This window comes from Equus caballus, chromosome 8 (genome assembly GCF_041296265.1).
Source record: "Equus caballus isolate H_3958 breed thoroughbred chromosome 8, TB-T2T, whole genome shotgun sequence".
Taxonomy (NCBI): domain Eukaryota; kingdom Metazoa; phylum Chordata; class Mammalia; order Perissodactyla; family Equidae; genus Equus; species Equus caballus.
The window spans coordinates 12,178,114-12,203,836 of NC_091691.1; the positions used below are offsets into that span (position 1 = coordinate 12,178,114).

General features: G+C 53.0%; 2 protein-coding genes across 2 annotated transcripts; one reads left to right on the forward strand and one right to left on the reverse strand.

Annotated features, from left to right (window-relative positions):
• Positions 1-356: 356 nt before the first annotated feature.
• Positions 357-16,606, reverse strand: LOC111774617 (derlin-3). Its single transcript, XM_023646956.2, has 5 exons — positions 16,505-16,606; positions 1,731-1,862; positions 1,578-1,651; positions 1,362-1,455; positions 357-924 (listed from the first exon to the last, which is right to left on the reverse strand). Exons 1-5 carry the CDS (start codon positions 16,604-16,606, stop codon positions 481-483), a joined length of 846 nt encoding a protein of 281 aa, XP_023502724.2. The 3' UTR covers positions 357-480.
• Positions 16,410-23,940, forward strand: LOC100065732 (tubulin alpha-3 chain). Its single transcript, XM_023646958.2, has 5 exons — positions 16,410-16,607; positions 19,864-20,086; positions 20,972-21,120; positions 21,435-22,115; positions 23,555-23,940. Exons 1-5 carry the CDS (start codon positions 16,605-16,607, stop codon positions 23,849-23,851), a joined length of 1,353 nt encoding a protein of 450 aa, XP_023502726.1. The 5' UTR covers positions 16,410-16,604; the 3' UTR covers positions 23,852-23,940.
• The last annotated feature ends 1,783 nt before the right edge of the window (positions 23,941-25,723 follow it).

A 25,723-nucleotide genomic window follows, 5' to 3' on the forward strand; every position in this document is an offset into this window, starting at 1 on the left:
CTTAGCTGAGGCCAGCTGGGGCCCTCCATGGGGCAGGGAGCCCTCTGAGGGAGTGGAGGGGGCAGGTTGTCACCCCACACTCACAGGAAGCTGGGGGTGTGTAGCAGCCTCTTGCCTCCAGGCTGGTTGGGGAAGACATCCTCCAGGAATTAGTAGATGTGGCCCACAGCAATCCCTGGGGAGAACCGGGGAATGCCAAGGCCACCCTCCACGGGCCAGAGCCCAGGGCCAGCAGAGCCTGCCCCAGGCCTCCATGCAAAGCCCTGGAGGCCCAGCCAGGCCCAGAGCACCCTCGGGCTCCAGAGCCAGAGTGCTCAAAGTCCTGGACACACTGCCAGACCAGGGGTAGGGCCGGGGTTTGCCCCAAAGGACAGGCTTACAGGGCCCAGAAGGGGGCAGGACCAGGGGAGTGGAGGGCCTGAGGACATCCAAGGAGGAGGAGCCGTGGCTGGGACCTTGACCCACTCCTCCCCACCCCAGTCAGGACCCACACAAGCACCAGTAGGTCAGGCCTGAAGATGTGAAACCTACAGGCCGGCTGGCATGTTCCAGGGGCTGTGAGAAGCAAGAAGCTGGGAGGGCAAGGCTGGGGGGTGGGGTAAGTGAGAGGTCAGGTGCAGGTGAGAAGGAGGGCTGTGGGGGGAGCAGCCAGCCTGGGTGGCCCTCCCACAGACCCTCGGGTGCCAGACAGCCAGCTTGGGATGGGCTAGGTGGACAGGCAGGCTCACCCAGCAGGTCCACGAGGATAGAGTTGCCCAGCAACAGGGAGAAGCCCATGAGCGCCCAGGGCAGGAATGGCGCCTGGAAGGTGAGGAGGTGGAAGAAGTTGACCCTCACCCGAGGGCTGCGGCGGCTCCAGACGTACACCAGCATGGCGGTGAGGGCCTGGCCCAGGAAGAACAGGCTGCCCAGGAGCCCCAGCAGCTGGGCCAGAGTCAAGGTGAGGGGAGGCCCTCCGGCGGTGCAGGCCTCAGCCCTGCCCAGGGCCCTGACTCCTCAACCCATGCACTCCTCCCACTGGTTTCCCTTCCCTATCCAGTGTTCCCTTCCAGTCAGGGCCACAGGGGATCTGCTTCGCATCTCCACCTCACCCCAGCCTCCAATGACAGCCCATCCCTGCCCCAGTTTCTCCTGCTCCTGGCATCAGGGCTCAGCCCCCAGGCACCCCACCTGGCTCGCCTGCATTCCTGATTGGCACTCTGTGTGCACACTGGAGGTGTAGCCCTGGCACCTGGAGCTCAGCACACACTGCACGCTCAGTGCATCCTAATCTGGGGTGACCCGCTCAGTCCCTCCCCGGGCCAGGCGCTCAGGTGGGGCCCCAGGGCAACACAGGCTGGACGCAGAGGCCTGAAGGATACGGTCATGAGGACGCCCCCGAAGAGAAACATGAAGACGAAGTCGGCCTTGCGGCCGCGGAAGGAACCCTCCTCCAGCATGCGGCAGTAGCGGAAGCTGGGCGTCCGTATAGGAAGGGCCACCGGGCCGGCCTCAGTCTCCCCGCTCCGGCCGCCTCCTGCCCGGCCGGCCCGCCCCCTCCCCTCCCCGCCCCGGCCCGCTGCGCGCGGGGAGGATACACGAAGAGCATGTTGAAGAAGAAGCTGAATCCCAGGGGCCCGAAGAAGAGGAAGTTGGTGACGAGCCTCCAGACCTGCGAGGGGAGCGCGGGCGGTCAGGCCTGGCGGGCGGGCGGGGAGGCAGGGGCAGGGGCGGGGGCGGGGCGGCCTCACCTGGAACTTCCGGAGCACGAGGTGCGGGTTGAAGTAGAGCTGGAAGGGGCTGAGAAGCTCCAGCTGCTGCGGAACCAGGGGCGCGTTAGGCGCTGCCGGCGAGCCTCCGTAGCCATGGCGACTTCCCCACCGCTGTAACCATGGTCACCCCATTCCCCCGCCCCCCAGCTGTAACCAACCACGGCGACCCCCGCCCCTGGGCTGTAACCATGACGACCCCCAGCCCTGGGCTGTAACCATGGCCAGCCTTGCCCCTGCTCCCCAGCTGTAACCATGGCGACTCCCACCCCTGCTGTAACCGTGGCGACCCCATCCTAGGCTAGGGGTCGGGGCCTTGAGCCAGGTAGCCAATACGGGGAGGAAGTGGGGCGCCGGGGGCGAGACGGGGGTGTGGGCCGGGGGAGAGTCGGGCCAATGAGCAGGCCCAGCGATTGAGCACGTGGCAGTTGTTGTGGCGGCTGTGGTGGCGCGGCGGGAGAACGTGTGGCCAATCAGGACCTGGTCTCCTCACGGCAAGCTGGAGAGGACCAATAGGAAGGGCCACCACAGGGGCGGGGCTACTTGTTACTGGAGAAAAGATGGGATCCGGGCCCAGAGACTGGAGGGGCGGGGCCACACGGGGGCGTGGTCGGGGCTGGCTGGACTCAGAGCCTGGCTGCGTGGCTCTGTTGTCCCCCTGGGGCTTCTGGCGACTCTGGGCCCGTCCCTCTTCCCTCTGAGAACCTGAGACAGTGCCACCTGACCTACAGCAAAGGAGGCGCTCCGCAGCGTGTCTCAGTTCCCGCACGTCCAGGGCTCCACTGGATCACGCGGCTCCAGCAGGAGTCTTCCTGGGAGTCCTCGAGGAGGGGCTGCGCTGGGGACTTGAGCCCTCTGGGGGACGCGAGGCTGCTGAGACGGCTGGAGCAACTGGACGGGTTAGAGACGCCTCATTATCTTGGTGGAAAGAGAAACTCCATTTATTCATTCTAATGAAGAAAGTCCACCGTTTATTGAGCACCGACTGTGTGCGGGCACCGTTCTGAATACTGGAGACACAACAGCCAACAGAGACGCTGTCCCTCACGGTGGAGTTGAGGAGACAGGCAGTCAGAGGCCCGTGCTAACATGGTAGCTAGTGTAGACAGGACTCTGCGCTGACGGATTTAGCCACGTGGGGGCTGGAGGATCTGGTAGCCGGCCCCGTGCTAGATGGGCTGATCTGGGAAGCCTCTGCGAAGAGGTGATGCTCGATTGTCACTTTAAAAAGATCCCTGTGGCTGCTGTGAGAACAGTAGATAACCAGAGGAATCAGTGAGCAGGGGGAGGCTGCAAGGGACATTGGTGGCTTGGGCAGTATGGAACCTGGAGGACAAGGAGGAGTGGGATGTGGGTTTGCTGGCACACCGGACAGAGCTGTGAGGTTGGAGTCAAGAGTGACATCGAGGCCTGAGCCACAGAGTGGATGGAAGGCAGTGGCCTTTACTGACATGGAGAATGCTTGGGGAAAAGGCGGGTGGGTGAAGGGTCCTGTTCTGGCCTCATTGAGTTTGGGCACCTGTGTGACATGTGCCTGGAAAAATCCAAGGGTGGTGTGGTGGTAGAGGTCAGGCAGGCTGTGCAAATGTGGGTGTCAGTCATCAGCAGACCAGTGGCATTTTGGCCTTGGGCCTGCGTGAGATGCCCAAGGGGCGAGGCTAGATGGAGAAGAGAAGAGGCCGGGCCTGGGCAGCTTGACCTTCAGCGGTCAGAGAGGGAAGGGAGACCCAGCCAGGGAGACCTGGGAAGGCTGGATATGGGGCAGGAGCTGAGCCAGGAAAGGGCCTCCGGAGGAAGGCAGGGAGAAGCCCCTGCAGACGTGGCCTGGGAAGGACTGTGGGGTGCAGCCATGCCAAGGTCCCTGGTGACCAGGATAGTGACAAGGCATGAGGGAGAGGAAGGTGCCCAGATGGATGTGCCTTTCCCACCATGGGGAGCTCAGCCTTGGATGTAAGTGTGGAAGATGAAGGATGCCTCGGACAGGGCCCTGAGGTCCCCTGAGGAGACTGGACTGGGGGAGAACCAGCTGAGAAGCTTATCTCAGGTAGATCCCATGGAAATGAGGGCCCTATGAGGGCCCTAAGAGGGGCCTCCTGGGGAGTGGCTCATAGAGCCCCCGTTCTGGAGGGGAGGGGAGTGGGGAGAGGCTGGGAGCACTGAAGGGGGATGTGTGTGTGGTTCAGGAGTGAGGAGAGGTCAGCAGAAGCTGGCCCAAGATGCTGAGAGGGGGGCGGTGGGAGCAGGCTGAGGGACCCCCTTGGACAGCCTCCATTTTCCAGGGAAGCAGCCCAGGGTCAAGTCTGAGGTGGGCAGTACAGAGTAGATCCCAGCCAGGTGGAGGTGTGGCAGCAGGCAGGGATGCAGGGCTGAGAGCTGGGCAGGTGCCTGCAGGGCAGGGAGGAGCCAGCAGGGAGGCCCGGCTGCCTGTCGGCCTGGGGCAGGGCAGGTGTCCCTGCCTCCAGCACTCAGCAGGCGCTGGCTGGGCCTCCACTCAGGGTCAGGGCAGGGCTGACAGGAGGCTGTCGTGGTCCACAGGGGCCTCTGTCTCCACTTCTACTGGGGCCCATAGGGCAGGTTTCGGGGCGGAGAAGCACATTCCTGGGAGGCTGGGAGCCCAGGGTGGGGCAGCTGTCCGGGTGGGATATCCAGGGGAGCAATGGCTGAAGTCTACTACGGATACCCCCTTCTCAGAGCCCTGGGACCCTCAGATGGGGAAGCTGAGGCCCAGGAGGAGGCAGAGCAGGGCCGGGGCAGACCTCCAACACCAGTCCAGGCTTTTCCTGTCCAGTCTCAGGCCCAGGACAGGCCACTCTGGAGACACCAGGTCCACTTCTCATCTGACCCTCAGGCATCTCCAGACAGTTCTTTATGGAGAGAAGCCCCGGGCACGGCACGTCCATGGCCTGGAGATGCAGACAGGCAGTGTGCTAGATGCTCACATCTGGGGAGCTCTCTCCCAGGCAGCAGGTGGCTGTCCTGCCAGCTAGGCCCGCCTTCTCTCTCCTGTGCTGAGGACTGTGGCAGAAGGAGGACCTGTGGTCCCTTGGCAAGGTGACGATGGGCCCTGCTCCCCAAGCTGCCTCTCTGGTCTGGTGACCCTGCCTGCAGCAGAGCAAGGAGCCCCGGGATCCCTAGCTCTGGGGAAATGAGGGGTCCCCTAAACCTTCTATCCAGGCTCTCCCAGTGCCATAGGCAGGACAGCAGCCCTGTGTGCCCCCAGGCCTGCCTTTCCCTCACAGGCCTCAGACACTAGGAGAGGCCCTCACCAGCCCCTGGGGACACCCAGACAGCTGGGGTCATCCATGCCCAGCTCTCTGCAGCCCCACATGACACCTGATGCTCCCCCGGAACTTTCCAGTCCTCTCCCTCCCCTCCCCCACGCCTCACCACCACCACCACCTCTTTCTCAGGCCTCAGACTCTCTCTTCTGGGGGTGCCCCGAATCTCTGGCTCCTTCCTCCATTCATTTTCCTCCCTACCAGCCCAGATGTTCTGTTAAAGAGCAGAGGAAGGGAGGGTGGTGGAAACGCCCCCTACTCGAGGAAGCCCTCCCTGAGGGGACCAGAGCTCCCCTGTCTGCTGTTAGGGCCCCCACGTACTGAATTTCTGAGTGGATTTTATCCCAAAGGCAGCACATGCCTGTGGGAACAAACCGGAAGACTCAGACACAAGGCGAGGGTGTGTGGGCGTGTTGGAGGCAGCTGTGCTTTCCTCTGACAACACACGGTGCCCCTTGCTGGCCCTGAGCATCCTCCGTCAGGGGCCTTTCCTCGGGGGCTGTGCTCTCAGTGCCCACCTTTTCCGGTACATGGACCCCCAGTCGAGGTAGGTGGGCCTCCACTGCACCTCCAGCCAGCCCCTCCCAGGAGTTGCTGTGTCCCCTTGGCCCTTCCTGTCTGTGTCATGGATATTTTTAGCACTGAATCTGGACCCCACTCCACAGCAGCTGCTCACAGGCAGAGCACAAGAACAACACACGGTCCAGGTGGCTGCTTCAGGCCTCGGTGGCAGAGGGAGTGCCCTGGGCCTGGCCCTCTGAGCCTGGTAGCAGAACCCAGACTTCCCAGGAGTGAGTGGGTCTCTGGGTGGGATGGGGAGGGAGGAGGCACTGTGGGGCCGAGGATCAGCCAGGCCTGATGGGAACAGCATGTGCAAAGGCCCTGAGGAGGCAGGAAGGACTGAGAGAAGGTGAGGGCAATGAGGAGGAGCTGCGTCTGATGTGAGGCTGGAGAGAGCTGGGCCAGGCCGAGCAGGGCCATGTGGGCTGTGGCCTCTGTCCCAAGGGCAGTGGGAGCCATGGGAGAGTTTTCAGCATGGGGGTGAGGCTAGGATCAGATAGCTGCTCTTTGGAGGAAGAAGGGGTTGAGAAGAGAAGTGGTCACAGCAGAGGAGGATGGCAGCAGCCTGCAGTGGCGGGCATGTGACAGAGGTGGCAAATGGGTCAGGAGGTGGAAGCCACAGGCCTCAATGGTGAGACCTCAGGGACGGCCAGCTTTGGGAGGGAGCCCACCTGTTGGTTTGAGACAGGCCAAGTTTGGGGTGCTGTGGGGACATGACTGCCTCAGGCAAGCCCTCCATGGTCCCCCCAGCCCGGCCCTCCCAGCTCCTTGTCCTCTGCGGCTCCGGTCCTGCCCGCAGAAGGGCTGCCCCAGGCTCTGTCTGTCCCTGGGATCTGCTGTGTGCTGGGCACGGGCCGGCCTCAGACCTGGACTCAGGGCTGGCTCTGCAGCCTCAGGGCCAGCAGCGGACCTGGCCCCTCCCCGACCCCTCCTCCTCGGCCTCAGTGTCCCTGTCTGTGACATGGGCCGGCTGCAAGAGTCCATCTGGAGAGCCTCCTCCAGCTTGAAGGCTGCGCTCTGTTCTACATTGGGAGGTCAGAGATTCCGGGCGGGGGCCCCTTCCTGTGACAGCCGTGGCTGGCCTCCCCTCCAAGGCCAGTCTCCGCTGTGAATGAGCGCCCACCTGGGAGCGAGGATGCACTCAGGAAGGACTCTCTCTCCCAAGGCAGTGTCCCTGCCACCTCCTCCTGACCTGGGGCTCTCACGTGCCTGTGTCAGGAAGATCCATGGAGACCTGAAGGGCACGGCAGGGAGGCAGTGGGGCCACCCCTGTCCCGCAGGAGCTCATCCTTGGCCAGGGGGAGACTGGGACGCCCATACTAAGCAGGGAGGGGAGCTCGGCTTGTCAGTGGTCCAGAGACAAAGAGCCACAGGTCCTCTGAGGAGGGGCCGCCAGGCGGGAGGACTCTTGACAAAGACAGTGTTGGGATGGAGAGGGGAGAGGGCACGCTAGGCAGGGAGAATGGCTGGAGCAAAGGTGCAGAGGCAGGAAGGAACTCACCTCTCAGGGCTGAGGAAGACACCGCGGATGGGGGCTCAGAGCCCATGCTGGAGCCTGTCACTCTAGTGATAACAGCTGCTCCATGACCCCTCATCAGCCTCTGCAACACGGGTTTTAACAACCTCACTGAAGCCTCACCAGCACCTTACAAAGTAGGTTCCTATTACAGATGAGGAAACAGGCTCAGAGAGGTTAAGAAACATACTTGAGGACACACAGCTAAAGAGGAACCAAGATACCAGGGTGCCAGTCCTGGCTTTGCCACCATGAGGGGTGATGGAAGGAGCCAGTGGGGAGATGGTGAGCGCCCCCACTGCTGTGGCACAGGGGAGAATCACCACAGGGGGTGAGGTGCATCATCCGCCTGAGTCTGTGGAAGCATCCCCAACCAAGCAGCCCTAAGCAGCCTCAGACCCTTCTCCAGGAGCAGTTTGGGTGCAAAACCTCCCTGCCACCTCTGGGCCCCTGGAGTGTCTCTGACATGAGACTCTGCTCCCTCGAGGCTTCCCTGCCGAGCAGCTTTGGGCTGTGGCTCCCACCTGGACCTTAGGTTCACTGTCTCTGACCCTCAATGGCTGGATGAGATGGGTCCTTCCCCGCCCCAGCTGCAGGGCCAGCCGGAGCCTGGGCCCAGCTCCCAGACCCTCAGCAATGCCCCTAATTCCCACTTCCTGCTGTAGGCACTACGCAATGTCCAAGCCACCTCTGCCCACGCCCACAGCCCCAGAGGGTCTGATGGGGCCTCCTCTCCCCTGCCTCAGCTACTTTTGGGCTCAGTGGGCTGTATTTTGGGAGAAGCAGATAATCTGCTTGGCAGACTTTGCCCAATGGCAGGGCCGGGGAGGTGAGTTCACAGAGACAGGAGAACCAGGAGACAGAGAGATGAGACTGTGTGACCCGTGCGAGTCTGTGCTGCCTGTCTGCACACCCAGGAGGCTGCACACCCAGGTCTGGTCCGTGTGGCCTTGGGGTATGTGTGTGGAACCTGAGGCCACATTGTCCTATGGTCTCCTACTTGTCACCTGCTGGCCAGGTCATCAGGCAGCTCTGGTCTGGCAGGGACCTGGAAAGACAGGACCACCACTCTGGGCACCCCTGCCCAAGACCAGTGACTCAGAGCTCTGGTTGGTGGATGGAGAGGCTGGGAAAGGCCCGGGCTCACCCGCCTCCCACTTGGCTTGCATCACTGACATCCCTGCCCAGCAGCCCAGGTCCTGCTCCCGCATCTGGGGAGGTGAGCCCCACACCAGGGGCTTGTCCAACTGCTTGGACAAGAAGCTCACGCCAGTGGGCTGGGACCAGAACCCAGGCGTCCTTGTCCTCCCTGGTGAGGCCACCAGAATTCTTGCCTCCACATTTTGCTCAGGACTTCTCTCAGCACCACAGGCCCTTCATGTTCTTGAGGTTTGGGGGCTTCTTTAAGAAAACAATGCAAGATTACAAATGCAAGATTAGGTACCAAAGAGAATGTCTGCTTAGAATGAGAACACCGACAAAACAAACATGTTCATCAAAGCTGACAAATACACTCCAACTTACAAAATCCAGAAAAAATTCCCTCCCTGGTCAGAAGCCTGTGGCTAAATGGCTGCTGTGCCCAGGTCAGACAGGGGCTGGTAAAGGAGCGGCATGTGTTACCCAGGCCTCTGCACGTCCCCTCTGTGCAGTGAGTGGAGTCAAATTGTAACCGAAAGTTTGGCCTCTGAACTCAGTGCCAATCCAAATAGCAAGAATAGAGTCTTGGGTGAAAGGAAAGACAGCTTTTCTTTCTTTGCCAGGCAGGGGGAGCAAAGCAACAGCTAGTGCCTTAAGAACTGCTAGCTCCCCGTTAAGAAAGGGGTGAAGGGTTTTAAAGGTTTGTGAGGAATGTGGGGAGAGGTGAATGGTAAGAAAAAGGAATTGCAGGCAGGTGTCCTTGGTTGCCTGCCTTCGTGATGGATGGTGGATTCTGGTGCCAGGAAGCCGAGGAGTTGAGGTCTGGGAAGCCTCAGCTTTCTGACATTCTCTGGACGTCTGCTTCCCTGTGGTAGACTTCAAGGACCCGTGATGAGCCAAAACTGTAGTGTGAGCCCAGCTTGAGGCCACCTGGGCTTCAGCAATTCGTAACTTCTATTTGGTTGTAAAGCTCAGGGAGTCAAAGGTTAAAGAAACAGGTACTTATATATGAGTGTAACTAAAGACCCAGGGAACTGGGCATGTGTGCTTTTGGTTTTAACCCCATATATGCTGGGTTCACTGTAGGGGAACTCATATCAGGGCTGGTACCAATCACAAGCCTGTAACATATTCCCCACTGTCATTAACTTGCTTTCCATTTCTATGGAAAAGGGGTGTTGTGGTGGTCTAGCTACTTCCTGCTGAATTGGGGCAATGTTTGGGAGTTTTTGTGGTGGAAAGCTTGAACATGCTTTTGCCAATTTTTTCTATGGGTAGTTATAGTCTTAGTCGCAGTTTTGTAAATACTGGGAAACATAAAATATATCTCAGCCACCAATAAGAGTATAGATAAACTGAAATGTAAAATATCAGACAATGTGGACCAGATACCTCCCAATAGTCAGGAAAATAAACTTGAAAACCAGTTACCAATACTTGCTTTTATACGGAAGTGTGATGTTCTGACGTTTGTTGTAACCAGGTATTTAATAAATAGCATTTCTAGAGAGACAAAGGAAAACAGGGTTAATGGTTGGAGCAAATTACAAACCAGTTTCTGAGCCCATGCAACAACCAGTTAAAAAATTTCTAGGTGTTAGAGTTGAAGCATCTTTGACAGTGTGAAGTGTTTCTGATGATGTCATCGGGTACTCAGGTACCTTTTTGAGTGGCTTATACAGCAGCAGACATAAATCTCTCTTAAGTCTATATCAAGTTGTCCAGCTCCAGTTTTCAAGGCTTCAGGAAAAAGGGAAGGTTCAGTTTTCAATGATTCTGAATGAAAATGATGGAAAAACATTAAAAATGTAATTTGGAGATTTGTAGCCAGATATTTCAGGGGACTATAAGAATTCAGGATCCAGTCCAGTTAACAGATATAAAACAAAAATCTCAAAGACAGTTATCAGAACTAGGATCTAATATCCACAAATGTGTATTATGGTTTCTATTGAAACATAATTTTTCTCTCTAAAATTACCCTCATTTTTACCAAACATAGCCAAATTAAGACTAACGGGTTTACAAAATAAGTCTAGTTTTAATAAATTTGGCCCAATTATTTACACAAGTACAGCAAGACTAGCAAGTGATCATATATACTCTTTTAAATCTGCTTTGCTGGAACTTTTTATAAGGAATATCAGATTGAACTTCAAAGGCCTCTCAAGGCCAGGAAAGCCAGACTAAGTACTTGTCATCAGACTCCTGCAATACCTACAGATTTGGGTGAATTCCTCTCTTCACGAAGTCCCCAAAATATCCTGGGGTTCTTCTCACCTGCCAGTGACATTCTTTGCTCAACCTTACCAGGTTACTGGGAACCGTGTAAGCAAGCTACCAGGCCAATATTTTCAAGTGGCTTTATTTCAGAAAGTCCAATCTTTGTTCCTCAAAAGCTATCTGGTCATATCTGAGTCTGCATGTTTCTCTCAAATATGACATTCTAGTCAAAGCCTTGGTAATATAACCAGTGTTTTCAATTGTATGCTGTCATAAGAAGAACAGATTCTTACTGAATTTATGCAAATAACTATATAGCCATGAAAGTAAGAATACTTACTCATCAGGAGTTTTCAAATTCTGGAGGGATAAGATAGGGAGGAAAAGATAAATGTTTCAATTTTGCTTACAAATGTGCAATTTTATCAATTGCTATAAGTCATAGTTAGCATAAGAGAAAAGAGAAAAAGATTTCCTTAAATCCGAGAAAATAAAACATCAAAAAACAACATTTCAAACAAAAAATCATAAAAATTATAATTATCTCTATCAGTTCATTTGGTTTCATGTAGCCAACTCTTGATCTTCTGATGGCAGTTTCATGAGGGCATCAGTTTTTCAGTTACAGATTTTGTAATCTCTTATCCAGCTCAGTCTTATAATCTGGAAGTTTATCAGAAACCTGCATTCTAGAACAAGTGTCGGAGTTCTTTTCATTAATCTCTCTGAAGGTGAAACATATTTGCAAAAACATCAGAGTAAAACAACAACTGTCTGCAAATAACAAAATATTCAAATACGGTAATTGACAAAGACATTTGACCATTTCTGTAATATACAACATTTTGAGATAGTAACAAGAATTATGACCAATAACCAAGAGAGATCAGAATTTTAAGAATGTCATATAATTTTTTAAACATTTATATCAATAATATTTATACACATAATACCATCTAAGAAAGTTTATCATTACTTATTTGACAATGCTTCCCGTGTAATCTAACATACCAAATAAGCCTAATTTAGTTTAGTATTTTCCTCCTTATAAGAAGAGAGTAAAGTTCTCTGAGAAGTCTCAGGGGCCCTCTGAAAATCCCCAGAGAAACTTTCCCTCCTTTTCCAGATCAAAAGAAAGCCTTTATTCAGGATTTGAATATTTTTAAGTGGGGAACCTGTCAAAAATTGCTCAAAAGTAAAAAAGTTTTTTTGAACCTCCTTATCAAGAACAGACCAAAACTTCAAGAAAATTATCCTTTTAAGAGAGAGAAAGTCAAATTTTAATTTTGCACCAGCCTACTTTTGATATTGAAATGTATTTACTTAATTAAATTTATGTCAATCTCAGCTAACTTGACCACACACAAAACTACTCAGGGTTTTACTCCCACAAACCTTCTGTTCCTTACTTTTTACCTTCAGAATTTGTCCATGTCTTCTTTTCTTTCCCTTCTAGTACTGTAGGACAAATTTATCTTTCTTAACAAAGCTAACAAAAATATCTCTATTCTTTTTTACCTTCTTTACTGAAAACATATATTTTACTTTCCTTGCATACAGACCTTTTTGAAATACATGCTTTCTCACAGAAAATTCCTCAGCATACATAAATCATGTTTATTAATAAACTTAAGCATCTTTTAGTTTCTCTGAGGCAAGAAACCAAAGGCAGACAAATCTATGCTTAATAATCAATTTTTTAATATTTTATCTTATGTTAAAATGACCTAGACATTCAATAAATTTCTATCATTTACTTTAGCAAAATTTTAAAGTTTCAAGTTGTTAAAAAGATTTTGGAAGCTGTTTTTCAAGTATACAGACCACAAAACATAATTATTGTACTCAAAAACTCTTACCTATTTTCAACAATTATATTTAGGTTGTCCAAAAAACCTCATGAGACATCAAAGTCAGCTATTAAACAATGTTATTTTTGCTAACAAATTTTGGAACAGAGACAACATGTTTGTATTGTACCCAATGTTGATAATTCTGAAAACATGTTTATTTCAATCAAATGAACAAACAAACAGGTTTTTATTTACCAAAGATAATTATATATCATGTTAACTTGAAACACCTTTGGGCTAGTTTTTATTATATTTAGAATTTTTGTATATATGTTCACTTTAAGTCAATTGAATAGAGCTCTTAATTTTGGCCATACCATCCGGAGGTAAAATATCACAGACATATAACATACATATAGACACAAACAGAGTTTCCACAGCTACTGTTTTAAAAATTACTGCCATGAATCAGGTACAGTAATAAAAAGTTCCCTAGCTATGAAACCAAATTTTGTTTTAAACCTTAATATTTGTGGAGGAGACACTCAAGATGCTAGATTTTTGGTGAGCGTGTTTTCCTTCTTCCATTTTTTCCAGGACCTGTAGTCTGACTGTATTTTCCAGTGGCACCTGTAGGTGGAGCTGCTTTTTCTTGGGTGAGAAAGTTATCTGAGTACTCAGTTTACAAAGCAAATCTGGCCCAAAGTGGGGAACTGGGACAATCTGGTATATATAAAGAGTTATGTTTCAGCTTTGGTTTTCCTAAAACTGAATGGTTTGGTTGCATTCCAAAAGTTGTAGCATGGGTCTGTGTTGAGTTTTGCCATTGACTTCAACAATAGCAACTGGGGAATTACTTACTGATGTCAATTTGCAGTTTAACACTGAATAAGTGGCACCAGTATCCACTAGAAAGTCAACCAATTGTGTCCCCACTGTCATTAGTACCCAGGGCTTGTGGGGGACCATTGGAATGGGAGCCGCCAGCATGGCAAGGAATCCCAGGCCTCTTTCTCCCCTGAGTCTCAGATTCCCTTTCCTGTTTGTCCCATCTCGGGGAGCCGTGTAAAGCACCTTGACTGGCTTAGCTTTATGCTCCTCTCAAGCATTATAAACTTCGAATGCAACTTCCACCAATTGACCAGAACTCATGGCTATGGCCCCTTCATCATTACTGAGCTCCCTTCTAATGTCTGGGGCATTTGCCATCAGTGGCTGAGTCACATTGAAATTAGGATTAAAAGGATTCAACACCGTCAGGGCAGCCATGTCTTCATTAGGTTTTTCTTCCAGTGTCTGAGCATCTTTAATTACTGGAGGCTTGGCTTTTCTTTGGACCATCAGCTTGGTCCCTGGCTGGTCACCTTCCTGATTATGTAACTGCATAAAAGCCTGCACGTACGGAATCTCATCCCATTTTCTCTCACAAAACAACTCCAACTGCAAGATAGTGTCACAATTCAAAGTTCCATTCAATAGCCATCATTCCCCACTTTCCAAAACATACATCAGCCAGGAGGTGTTACAATAAAATACCATTTGTTTTTTGGTCATTGTGGGTAGGCAGAATAGATGTGGTACCTCCCATGTTAACACTTTTAAAAGGACAAACAGACAGACAACAACCAAAGACCAAACGAGCGCACTTTCCCAAAAACCCTCAGCCAGCAGATGGAGGCCAGAACAAAGAAACCAAAACCAAAACCAAACCAAAAGCAAAACGCTTCCAGTCCCAGATCAGTCCATGTCCTACACTCGGCAGCACCCAACAAATGAAGATCTCCCCCGCAGAGCTTCCCAAATGAGCAAGGACAAAGGACCTCAGTGTGCATACCAGGGGATTTACCAAATCTGGCCAGGGCATCATGACTCCTCTTTTTGCTGCTTTCCTTTTTCCCAAGGTAGTTCCCCTGGTAACCAGAGGTCCAAAGGGCCTCCAAGGGGAAGAGGAAGGAGGGAATGCTCCCGAAGCAAAATGGGCTTTGGCAGCTGCTGGAGCAATCTCTCTGACCATCCCAGGCACTCTGCAGAGTCTGACCAAGGGAGCAGACCTGGATTCAACCTGGGGTGAAGTCCAGCCAATCAAGCACCGGTGCTCGGTGGTCTGGCCTCCCTGAGTCTTTCTCCAACCTTCCACTTCCCCAATTGGGGCAGGCACGGAGTGCGACTTGGGAGCATCCGATCAAGCCAAAGGAGTCTCTGTGGGGACCACCAACAGGTCCCCTCTGGGTCCCCAAGTTTGTAACAAAAAGTTTCGGTCTCTGAACCCAGTGCCAATGCAAGCAATGACAACAAAGTCTTGGGTGAAAGGAAAGACAGCTTTTCTTTCTTTGCCAGGCAGAGGGAGAAAAGCAACAGCTAGTGCCTTAAGAACTGCTAGCTCCCCGTTCAGAAACGGGTGAAGGGTTTTTTTGTGAGGAATGTGGGGAGGGGGGTTGGTAAGATAAGGGAACCACAGGTGGGCGTCCTTGGTTGTCTGTCTTTGTGATGGGTGGTGGATTCTGGTGCCAGGAAGCCGAGGAGTTGAGGTCCGGGAAGCCTCAGCTTTCTGATGTTCTCTGGACGTCAGTTTCCCTGTAGTAGGCTTCAAGGACCCGTGATGAGCCAAAACTGTAGTGTGAGCCCAGCTTGAGGCTACCTGGGCTTTAGCAATTTGTAACTTCTATTTGGTTGTAAAGCTCAGGGAGTCAGAGGTTAAAGAAACAGATATTTAGATATGAGTGTAACTAAAGACCCAGGGAATTGGGCATGTGTGCTTTTGGTTTTAACCCCATATACGCTGGGTTCACTGTAGGGGAACCGATATCAGGGCCGGTAGCAATCACAAGCCTGTAACAAAATATTTGAAGTGTTGAAAGAAAAAAAAACCCCACCAACGTAGAATTCTGTATCCATCAAATTTCTCCTTCAAAACTGAAGGAAAAATAAAGACTTTTTAAGATAAACAAAACTGAATTTGGTCTCCAGCAGACCTGCCTTACAAGTCACGTTAAAAGAAGTTCAGAGAAGGAAAATGATGTAGGTCAGAAATTTAGATCTATGGGAGTAAGCATATTTCTTGAGAGAAGGTCAAGATGACAACAGAGAAGCACAGTGCAAAAGTTACATTCCCTCTGGATAGTGACGTGGTCTGCATGCATGAGCCCCATTTCCTTAATGGCCTCCCAGCTCCATTTTAGAAGCCTTGACACACGTTACTCCATTTTGTTATCTCTGTCCCCAGAGAAAATAAACTTCTGGTGTTTCAGCCACCCGGTCTGTGGTATTTCACTATGGCAGCCCAAGCTGACTGAGACAGAAGGATCCGCTCCCAGGGAGAAGCAGCAGGGAGGGTTTCTCCTGGTTTCCCTGGCTGTCTGCCGACCTCCCTCCAACCCTCCTGCCTACTCCCAAAGCCGTCTTTCTACCGGCAGACCTGATGGCACCGTTCAGAGGCTCCCCAAGGCCCATCTGGTGTGTCCCAGTGCAGGGGTCGGGTCCCCACTCTCCCCTAAGGAGGAGAAGCTAAGTGCCTCCTTGAACTTCCACTAAGGAGTCGCCAGAACCGGGTGCTGCGTTCCGGTGCTGAGCTGGGGTCTGCCTGGCTTCCTCCTCCCCTGCTTTTCCCAGAAGTATATACACATTGGATCCCAAAGAAAGTTCAGTCCCCCTTTATGGAATGGAGGAATCGGTGATCGTTCCAAAGTCCTCCAAAAGGGACACTGTGCCCCAACCCAGCTCTTGGGGGTGGGAGGGCTGCAGCGTACCCTCCCCGTCCCCTTAATGAGGAATCCCACTCCTCCTTAAAGAAGTGATCAAATCTCTCCCGGTTCCTGGGCGCTGGATGGGAAAGGCTCTCCAGCACCGGAGAGGGGTGGACAAGAAAGAGCGGGCAGACTTTGGGTAGATGATGGGCAGGCATGTTCACACAGACCCCAGTAAGGAGTGGGGAGGAGAGCAGGCCTGGGGTACCAGGCGATGGGATGGCAGCACAAGGTTGGGGGGGCGTTACGGGATCGGTAACGTCCTGTGCGCCCCCCAGGGGGCGCTGTGGCTGCTCCAAACTAAGGTCCCAGGACGCCCTCCAACGCCCGACCCTCCCTCCACCTTCGGTGACCCTCAACCTTCCCGCCAAACCGGCATCCAATCAGAAAGCACCTCACGTCGCACCTCGAGCAACAGCCAATGGAAAGTGGGAGTCCGGGCGTCAGCCCGCCCTCAGGCGCTCTGGACCAATGGCCGCGGGGCGGCGGCTCTGGGGAGCACGCTTAGCGGGGGCGGTTGACGTCGAGGGGCGGTTGACGTCGAGGAGGCGCAGTTGACGTTGAGGAGCGGCGGCGGCGGCAGCGGCGGCTGGGAGCTCGCCATGGTGAGGCCTGGCCTGAGAGGGGCGCCGGGGACGCTGGCTCTGGGGGCCCGGGCGCTGTGGCCCCGTGGACGCGCAGGCGGGAAGGCGGGGGACCCGGGCCCGTGGCCGTCAGCGGGGAGGGGCGGAGATCGCGGAGGCCCGGGCTGCGGGGAGCTGAGTGCTGGCGCGGGGCCGCGAGGCCTGGGCCTGGAACGGGCTCCATCTCCGGGGGCGGCAGGGGCAGTGGGACCCTGGCGTGGGGGGTCCGGGGAAGGGGTCGTGGTGCGGCCGGCTCCGGAAATCGGTGGTCAGCGGCCACGGCGGCCGCGGGTCGTTGCCCGGCCTGGACTCGGCTCCGAGAGGACGAGGGCGTGGGGTCCCGCAGGCTGGGGGCGGCGGTCCCGGGGCCTCCCTCCACGGCGGAGCTTTCCCGAGGACCCCAGGGCTGGTGTTTGTGGGTCGTGTCTGTGGGTGTGGGTCACGCTAGAAATTCAGACCGAGACGATTCACGAATACTTTCAAGCAACGCGTTAACGCAGATAACGCACATGGAAGCCTGAATCGCCACGGCGGTCAGTTCTTTCACGTAAAACCGAGCTTCCACGGAAAAGCAGCTAGTTCAGCTGGCGACTCCAACAACTGCCCCAGTGCTGCTTCCTGAGACCGCGTCTCAGCGTGTGCACGGGTGCTGCGTCTCTGCTCTCCGTTCTGTCCTAGTTCTCCAGGGTGGAGATTTAATACAATTAATCATCTTTTTTGCTTGATCAAGGACATTCTTAAGTGAAACTGGCTTTTTCTTTTCTTTTTACTCTGAGCGCATAGGGGTGAAGAATCCAGTGACCACTGGTGCAGTCTGGTGCTGCTACCTTGATTTGGGCTCAGGCGCCAGCACTTGTTTTCCACCTTTGATTGGGCACCATGGGTGCAAATGTCAGCACGGTGAAAGGACTGGGGATCTCCTAGTCCTGCTATGAAATGCTTGTATCTCCGTGCTCCCTGGAGAGGTCTGTGGACCCCCAGTGCCTGGGAACTGTGCTGTGATCACTCTGAGGACCTTTGCTGGGTCGGGGATCAGGGGAAACAAGGGGTCGTTCCCAGGAGGGAGCACAGCTTCCCTGTAAAGGAAGGAGGAGAGCAGAGGGTCTGTTTGCACACTGGGTGGCAGGAAGTTGAATCTTCTGGGTAGGAAGGGAACAAGGTCGCCTTCCAAAACTATGAAGAGAGGAGTTGGTGTGAGTTTGAAAAGATCAGAGGAAGTTTAAATAATTTTTTCAGAGAGGAGATACAGCTGAGTAAAGAAATGTAAACTTTAATGATCCAGGTGAGGTTGGTGATGAATTTATAATTAAGGCTTTCTGTTGAAAGCTAGGGATGAGTTTCCTGACTGCTTTGGTTAGTGTCTTGGTTAGATCATCAGATGGAACCGGCCTTCAGACCCCTTAGCTCCCCAGCCCCCATTTTGTAAATGAAGAAATTGGAGATTTCCCAGGTCACAGAGCTGACTGATCACACGGGGGCTGAGGGAGTGGAATGCCACGTCAGGCCTCCTGGGAAACACATCTTGTGACATACAGGGTGTCTGGATTTAAGTGAGGCAAAACGAGTAATATGGATTTGAAAATGGTGTGGTTGGCTGGATTCCAAAGCACTTCCCAGAGTGTTGATGAATTTTTCCTCTGGAGGAGTGAGTTCCTCGTCACTGGAGAGGTTCTTTCTGGAACTCAATGCTTCCTTCTGGGATGCTGTGGAGGGATTGCTGCATTATGTCGATCTTTGATGCCCTGATGACTCTGAGATTTGGTGCTTGTATAGAAGACAACAGGACTTCAAGTTCTTGGGGTTGGGCATTAGAATTTAGTGTGGCGGGACACCTCGAATTTCATTTGAGTTTCTCTCTGTATTATAAGGATGATGTGTCTACAGCTGAACAAGTGGTTAGTATCTGTACACTAAGGTTCACAGCAGGAAAGAGGTGGTATTTTCAGAAATAGGTACTTTGTGGAGAATCTTTAGAAAGGAACTTCATAAAGGAATGGGCAGAATTTCAGGAAACCACGAAAGGGCAGTGCAGCATCCCAGCATTTGAGATGTCTGAGTGATATTGAACCTGAGGTGAGTTTGCTCACCCATTGTATAGCAAGCCAATCTCTGACACCAAGTGTAGTGGAAAAAGTAGGAATTTTATTATTGCACAGCACTGAGCAAGGAGAAGGGGCAGCTAACGCTGAAATCCCAAACTCCCTGAAAAGCTAAAAGGAAGAGTTTTTATTTAGGTCGTTAGGTAGGGGACGGGGGAGCATATGGCCTTGTTGGTCGGAGCTTTTCCACCAGCCTGTGTTTGGCCTTGAGACTGCTTGTAGAAAGGAGGAGATGATATGGAATCCAGGTGGCTGTCCTTGGCCATTTGTCTCCATGACAGATAGTGGATTCTGGAGCCAGGAAGCCAGGGAGTAAGCAGGGAATGAGTGCTTCGGTTTTAACCCCATATATGCTGGGGTTAATGTAGGGAAACGGATATCAGGGCTGGTATCATGGGAGCCATCACCTAGGCTTGAAGCGGTGAGGGGAGGGAGTGGTCACTGGAAGTTGACAGGGTAACTTCATGAGGAGCACTGACTGCTGAGAGTTGTGGCCTTGGTAAGGGGACTCCAGCAACCCATGGCAGTCAGGCAGAGAGGGAGCACGCTGCCCGCACTTTCTTCTGACCTCCCCCTCTCTTGCTGCTGCCTGACACTGGCCAAAGCAAGTGGAAGCCAGAGGGCAGGGCAGCCCTTTGATGCAGTCCACATGGGTCAGCCCCCGGGAGCCCAGAGCTGGATGGAGAACAACAGAGGATAGACCTAGTGGGAGACACACACAGTGACCACAGTGCTTGGGCCATGGTGACCCGTGTCCTAGTCCACTTTTCCTTCCCCGACTCCATCACCCTTTACCTTATTCCTTGGTCAGGACACAGTCAAAAACTGCTATATGCTTCAGAGAATTATGTGACTAGCCATAAAGTGGAGTTTGCTGTTGACATTATGTGGTCTCCGTCTTAAAATAACCTAAGTTTTGTATAGTAGCAAACACTTAGGTTCTGGGGCTAACTGTGATGCTTTGTAGCTAGGGTGGTTTAGAGCATGTCGGTTTCACATAAAAATGGTCACATAAGCCCTGTGGGAAATAAGGTTTGAGAAAGCCTTAGATGCCCTGAAGTACATACGTATGTTCTGCATGCCATAGAGTGCCGATTGCCTTGAAGACTAGGGTCTCATGTTTATTTTCTGGTTTCCAGCGTGAGTGCATCTCTATCCACGTGGGGCAGGCGGGGGTCCAGATCGGCAATGCCTGCTGGGAATTGTACTGCCTTGAACATGGAATTCAGCCTGATGGTCAGATGCCAAGTGACAAAACCATCGGCGGTGGGGATGACTCATTCAACACGTTCTTCAGCGAGACTGGGGCTGGCAAGCATGTGCCCAGAGCTGTGTTTGTGGACCTGGAGCCCACCGTGGTCGGTAGGTTCTCGGGCACTCAGATGGCTGTCTTGGGAGGGTAGGAGAGCCTAGCTAAAGCCCCACATAAGCTCCTTTGAATCCCTCTGAGAAAGGACGGATGTACAAGTGTAAGCCCGTAGCCACGTTAGGGGAGAAACTGGAGGGTTAGTGCTTGAAGTGTCTGTGGAACTCAGGCTCCTAATTAGGAAAATCTCCTGTAAGGTTGGCCAGCAGGAAGATGGGCTGGCGATAGATCCACTCATGGCCACCTCTGCCCTGGTCAGATGGTTGTGTAGGCCCTGTCTGCAGGGTGCCCGGGCACTGGTCCCTCCTTAATGCTGTGTACTCTCTCAGGCTGGTGCAGGAGTCTTGACCTGCATCTTAGGCAAAGATAAGTATAGAACATTTGTTGGGTTCCTCCAGATCTGAGGTAGTTTCCAAGGAGAGCTGCAAAGAGAGCACCTTTCAGTGGCCACCCAGATGACAGAACGTCACCCTAAAGTCTGTGCGACCCAGGCCACATAGGGTGCCCTGATGAGACTGCCCAGCAAAAGCCATGCTGCGGACTGTCTAATACGTAAGGGATTTTTAAATTGTACCCTTGGCTGTACTGCGGGTATGAAAAACACGCACGTGTAGAACGGCCTGTGTTGGGTGTGGGGGCTCTACTCCCTTCTTTGGGAAGCAGTCACACTGACATTGGTACCATGAGTTGACCCTTCTCTCCTGGAGCCGTAGTGTGCGGTTGTGGTCTGTGTATTAGAGACGTTCCCTGTGAGGCACTGATGCTGCTGACCTACAAGGAACAGCGTGTAGTTAGGAGAATGGAACGGCCCCCGAATCTGCCCACTCTGGTGAGTTAACAATAGACCTTAAAGACTCGCGGCCCCTGTGTCCTCTTTGCAGATGAAGTGCGCACAGGGACCTACAGGCAGCTCTTCCACCCGGAGCAGCTGATCACCGGGAAGGAAGACGCGGCCAATAATTACGCCAGAGGCCATTACACCATCGGCAAGGAGATCGTCGACCTGGTCCTGGACCGGATCCGCAAACTGGTAAGAAGAGCTCTGACAAGGCTTCCTGTGGACCTTGTCCTGGACGGGAGGGTAGGCCTTGGATTGTGACCGGGAGGACATTTCGGGAGAAACCGAGGCCGGAGTCATGAATCCACAGTCTTACTCTGCAGTGTGGCTGCGGTGCATCCATGCAGCTTTCCGTCTGCTCTGCTTTGCCTCTAAGTGTGATGCGTGTTCACTGTGGAGGTGTGAATCGTGTGATCTCGCATGTGAAGAGAAGTGACCGTGGCGGGTTGGAGGTTGGTGGTGTGGCTTCTCCTGGGCGCTGGCTCACGTCCTCTGCTTTCTCTCAGGCGGATCTGTGCACGGGGCTGCAGGGCTTCCTCATCTTCCACAGCTTCGGGGGCGGCACCGGCTCTGGGTTTGCGTCTCTGCTCATGGAGCGGCTCTCCGTGGACTATGGCAAGAAGTCCAAGCTCGAATTTGCCATTTACCCAGCCCCCCAGGTTTCCACGGCTGTGGTGGAGCCCTACAACTCCATCCTGACCACTCACACGACCCTGGAACATTCTGATTGTGCCTTCATGGTGGACAACGAAGCCATCTACGACATATGTCGGCGCAACCTGGATATTGAGCGGCCCACATACACCAACCTCAATCGTCTGATCGGACAGATTGTGTCCTCCATCACGGCCTCCCTGCGGTTCGATGGGGCCCTGAATGTGGACTTGACGGAATTCCAGACCAACCTGGTCCCGTACCCCCGCATCCACTTCCCGCTGGCCACCTACGCCCCGGTTATCTCAGCCGAGAAGGCCTACCATGAGCAGCTGTCTGTGGCCGAGATCACCAATGCCTGCTTCGAGCCGGCCAACCAGATGGTCAAGTGTGACCCTCGCCATGGCAAGTACATGGCCTGCTGCATGTTGTACAGGGGCGACGTGGTCCCGAAAGATGTCAACGCGGCCATCGCCACCATCAAGACCAAGCGCACCATCCAGTTTGTGGATTGGTGCCCGACTGGATTTAAGGTAGGACTGGTGATGGGGAGTGGGTCTCCCTGTTGGCAAGCAGCAGACCCTGCCATACAACGCTGCCCCTTTGCAGAGTTTCCCTGTTCCCTGGCAGCTCGGCCTTGGTCATAACTTAGGCGACCACAGTGATCATTTATTCAGTGGCATCTGTTGAACTTCCTTCCTGAGGCATCACACTCTGGATCTGTGGTGAGAGTATGTTTTTTTAACAGAATAGAAAATTTGTTGAAGGATTTTTGTTGCCTTTTCTGGGTGGTAGAATTAGTGTGGGAAATGTAGGTTGGACTGGGAAATGTGAGCATTGTCAGGGCATTTGGGTAATTCAGGTGGATCTCTGGAGAATTACTATCAACTGATTGCCGTCACTGAATCTTCCTTCATTCCCTAAGTGTAGAAACTACATCCAATTTAAATGTCCTGTGTAGTGTTGGATTTAAAGAAAAACTATCATGAATCTTTTTGTGAAGAAAATGGCAACATCTTTATTTCTCTCTTGGGAAGCCTAGAGATTCTGGCCTGAGTTTGCCTCAGACCACAGTGTGTCCCCACCTTCCATTGGAGACGGGATGGACACCTTGATGTCGCTCTCCAGCTTTGTCCATTCCTGGGTCACCGAACCCTGTGGATGATTTCCCTCAGGACTGTGCTTCCCTGAGCCTTTTCATGCCTCCTCTGCCAGGTCAGACCCACCCAGCCTAGACTATGTAGTGTCTTGCCCTTACAGACAATGTTTGCTGGCCTGGATTCCAGCTCACCCTGTGTGCTGCTGCCAAAACCTCTGGTCACATCGTCCCTTGGATCTGAAACCTGGAATGCCTCCCCTTTGGCCCCAGCCGTAGAACGTCACCCCTTGCTCCTCCTCAGCACACACATAGACCACCTCCTGGTGCAGTGGGAGCAGCAGTCCTGGGACCTCTGACAGTGTACCTGTCACCTGCTCTGCACAGGCTGGCTCATTTGGTGGGAAAGCAGGGGGTACGATCTTCCCTCGTGATACAACCACAGCTGTGTACTGTGCATCTGTTGGGGTGGAAAAAATTTCAGCCACAAATTAATCCCCATCTTGTTGAAGCCTGTGGAGGTAATAGCATATGAAGAATCCAGGGCAGTGTCCCTTTTCAGAAGGAAGACACTCCTGTCACCTGGGCACCTATCACATGTCCCAGTTACTGGGACACAGCCCTTCAGGCAGCTTGGGACCCAGCCAGGGTGGCCAACTCTGGGGCTCCTCTTTCCCTGTTTTCTTTGTCTGGAAACCAGCACCCTGCTCTGCTGGCACCTCGCCTGGCACCAAGAAGGACTCAGACTGCAGGGTGAACCAAGTCTTCTCCTGGGTCGCCAGAGGGGACCTGTGCGTCTTCTGTTTCCATGATTCGGCCACCATTTCTGGGTTTGACAGAAGCTTCACAGAGTGCTCTCTTCCCCTTCTCTGGCAGGTGGGCATCAACTACCAGCCCCCCACGGTTGTGCCCGGGGGAGACCTGGCCAAGGTGCAGCGGGCAGTGTGCATGCTGAGCAACACCACCGCCATCGCCGAGGCCTGGGCCCGCCTGGACCATAAGTTCGATCTCATGTACGCAAAGCGAGCCTTTGTGCACTGGTACGTGGGGGAAGGCATGGAGGAAGGAGAGTTCTCTGAGGCCCGGGAGGACCTGGCGGCGCTGGAGAAGGACTACGAAGAGGTGGGCGTGGACTCCGTGGAAGCCGAGGCCGAAGAAGGGGAAGAATACTGAGTGGGAGAGTGTGGCTGGCAGCCTCCCTTTGTGTCCTTGCCCCGCTGTAACATTATGATACGCTTACCTATTAAAGTGTCTGTGTTAAACCTCTGTCTGCTGTGGTGCTCGGCTGGGACACACTCGTCTGCGCACAGGAGTGGGTAGGACCCCAGAGCCTGACGGCCACATGGAAGGCTGGTCAGGGCTGCACAGGGCTGCCCTGCTGGAGTGGGCGGAGTGCCACCTACATCTGTAAGGAGCCACTGCTTACGTGACATGACCCGGGGCGAAACAGTCAATATTTCCAATCCAGGGTTTCAAAGCACAAAGATTTACTAAATTCTAGGAAAACTGAATTAGGTTTTTCACTTGAATTTGCCGGTTTTCATACTTCTCCATTGATGGCACATGTGGACTAAAGTATAAAAGCTTAGAACTGGAGTTTTAAAATCTGAGGTCCATGCAAGTTGGGGGTGTTCACCAAATCCTAAAACTGTCAGTCAGATGTGTAAGGTCAGGACATTTTTGGGGTAAAAGGGTTTTTTAGATTTTCCACGGCATTTATGACCCTCAAGAAGTTAGAAGCCATAGGTTACAACAAAATTCATCTTTGTCCTCACATCCACGGTCTCAGTAAAAGTGTTGTACCTTTCACTTTAAGCAAAACGTGTTGATGTCTTTTATAAAAAGACCTGGTAATCTGGATATTTTCTCTCAGACCTGAACCTGAGGTCCTGGAGGGGGAAGCCACTGGTTTAAGTCACTTGGTTAGTGCAGCTGTAGCGTAACCAGGACCAGCGACAGAACTAATTCTAAATCTTTGTGCCTTACCATATTCAACAGGTGATAGAGAACGTCTTGAACAGACTCTCAGCTTTTCCGAAAGGTTTATTACCAGCTGGAGGAAACCACACAGAGACTCTGTGAGGGGGCTGGGGAGCCCACAGTAGGGCGGCAGGAGTCTCTGCCCATCTCAGGTGCTGCCCCGAGTGGGGCTCTTCCCCGGTGCACCCCCCTTGGGCAGCCTGGTAGCACTGGGCTGGCGGGGCATCCTGTGGCTGGACCCTTCCCGGCTGCCGCGTTCTGCCAGTGCTGGGCCTCTACCGAGAGCACTGCTGCCTTTGTTTCTCCCTGAGCAGACGGAGAACACCACCGTCAGGAACCAGGGCAAGCTCCACAGTCGCAGCACACCTACTGTTTGTGTTCTCTGAGCAACGTTTACGTTGAGTGCGTTTCTGTCATGGTCCTTTCAGCCAGGGACCCTATGTCAGCCCTGAGTCCTGAATCCTCCAAGAGGAGTCCTCGGCAGAGTACAGGAGGCCCTCCTAGGACAGGGGCAGTGTCAGGAGTGATGGGGAAAGTTCTAGTGGTCAATTTCGGGGAAGGGAAGCTCAGCCTGTTGACTCCTGCCCTGGAAAGGATACATGGTGGGCCCAGACCACCAGCAGCACAGGGGGGCTCACTGCAGGGCTGCTGGCTTCCCTGCCTCCAGGCGCTCTGCTCTCTAGACGGCCCGCATCTGAACCAATCGAGAAACACATCCGTCATCGAGCAGAGAAGTCAGGCTTTTGGATTTTTAATGCTCCCCGGAGGAGTTTCCGTTTTTGTGGGTGGACACCACACTCTGTCACTTATGATCTCTGGGTATTTTTCACTACAGCTGTAGTCAGTACCAGAGTGCCCCACCCTATTCTTGCCTCTTCATGCAGAAATGCAGACTCTCCCCCGAAAGCTCACTTTTCCTCTTGCCTGGGGATGTCCTAGGGATCCCGTGTCTGTCGCAGAGCACAGTTGCTCTCCTCCTCAGCTGTGGATTTGTTTCTAATTTTTGTTACCGCCATAAAATACATGTAACATAAAATTTACCATCCCAACCATTTTCAGGTGTAC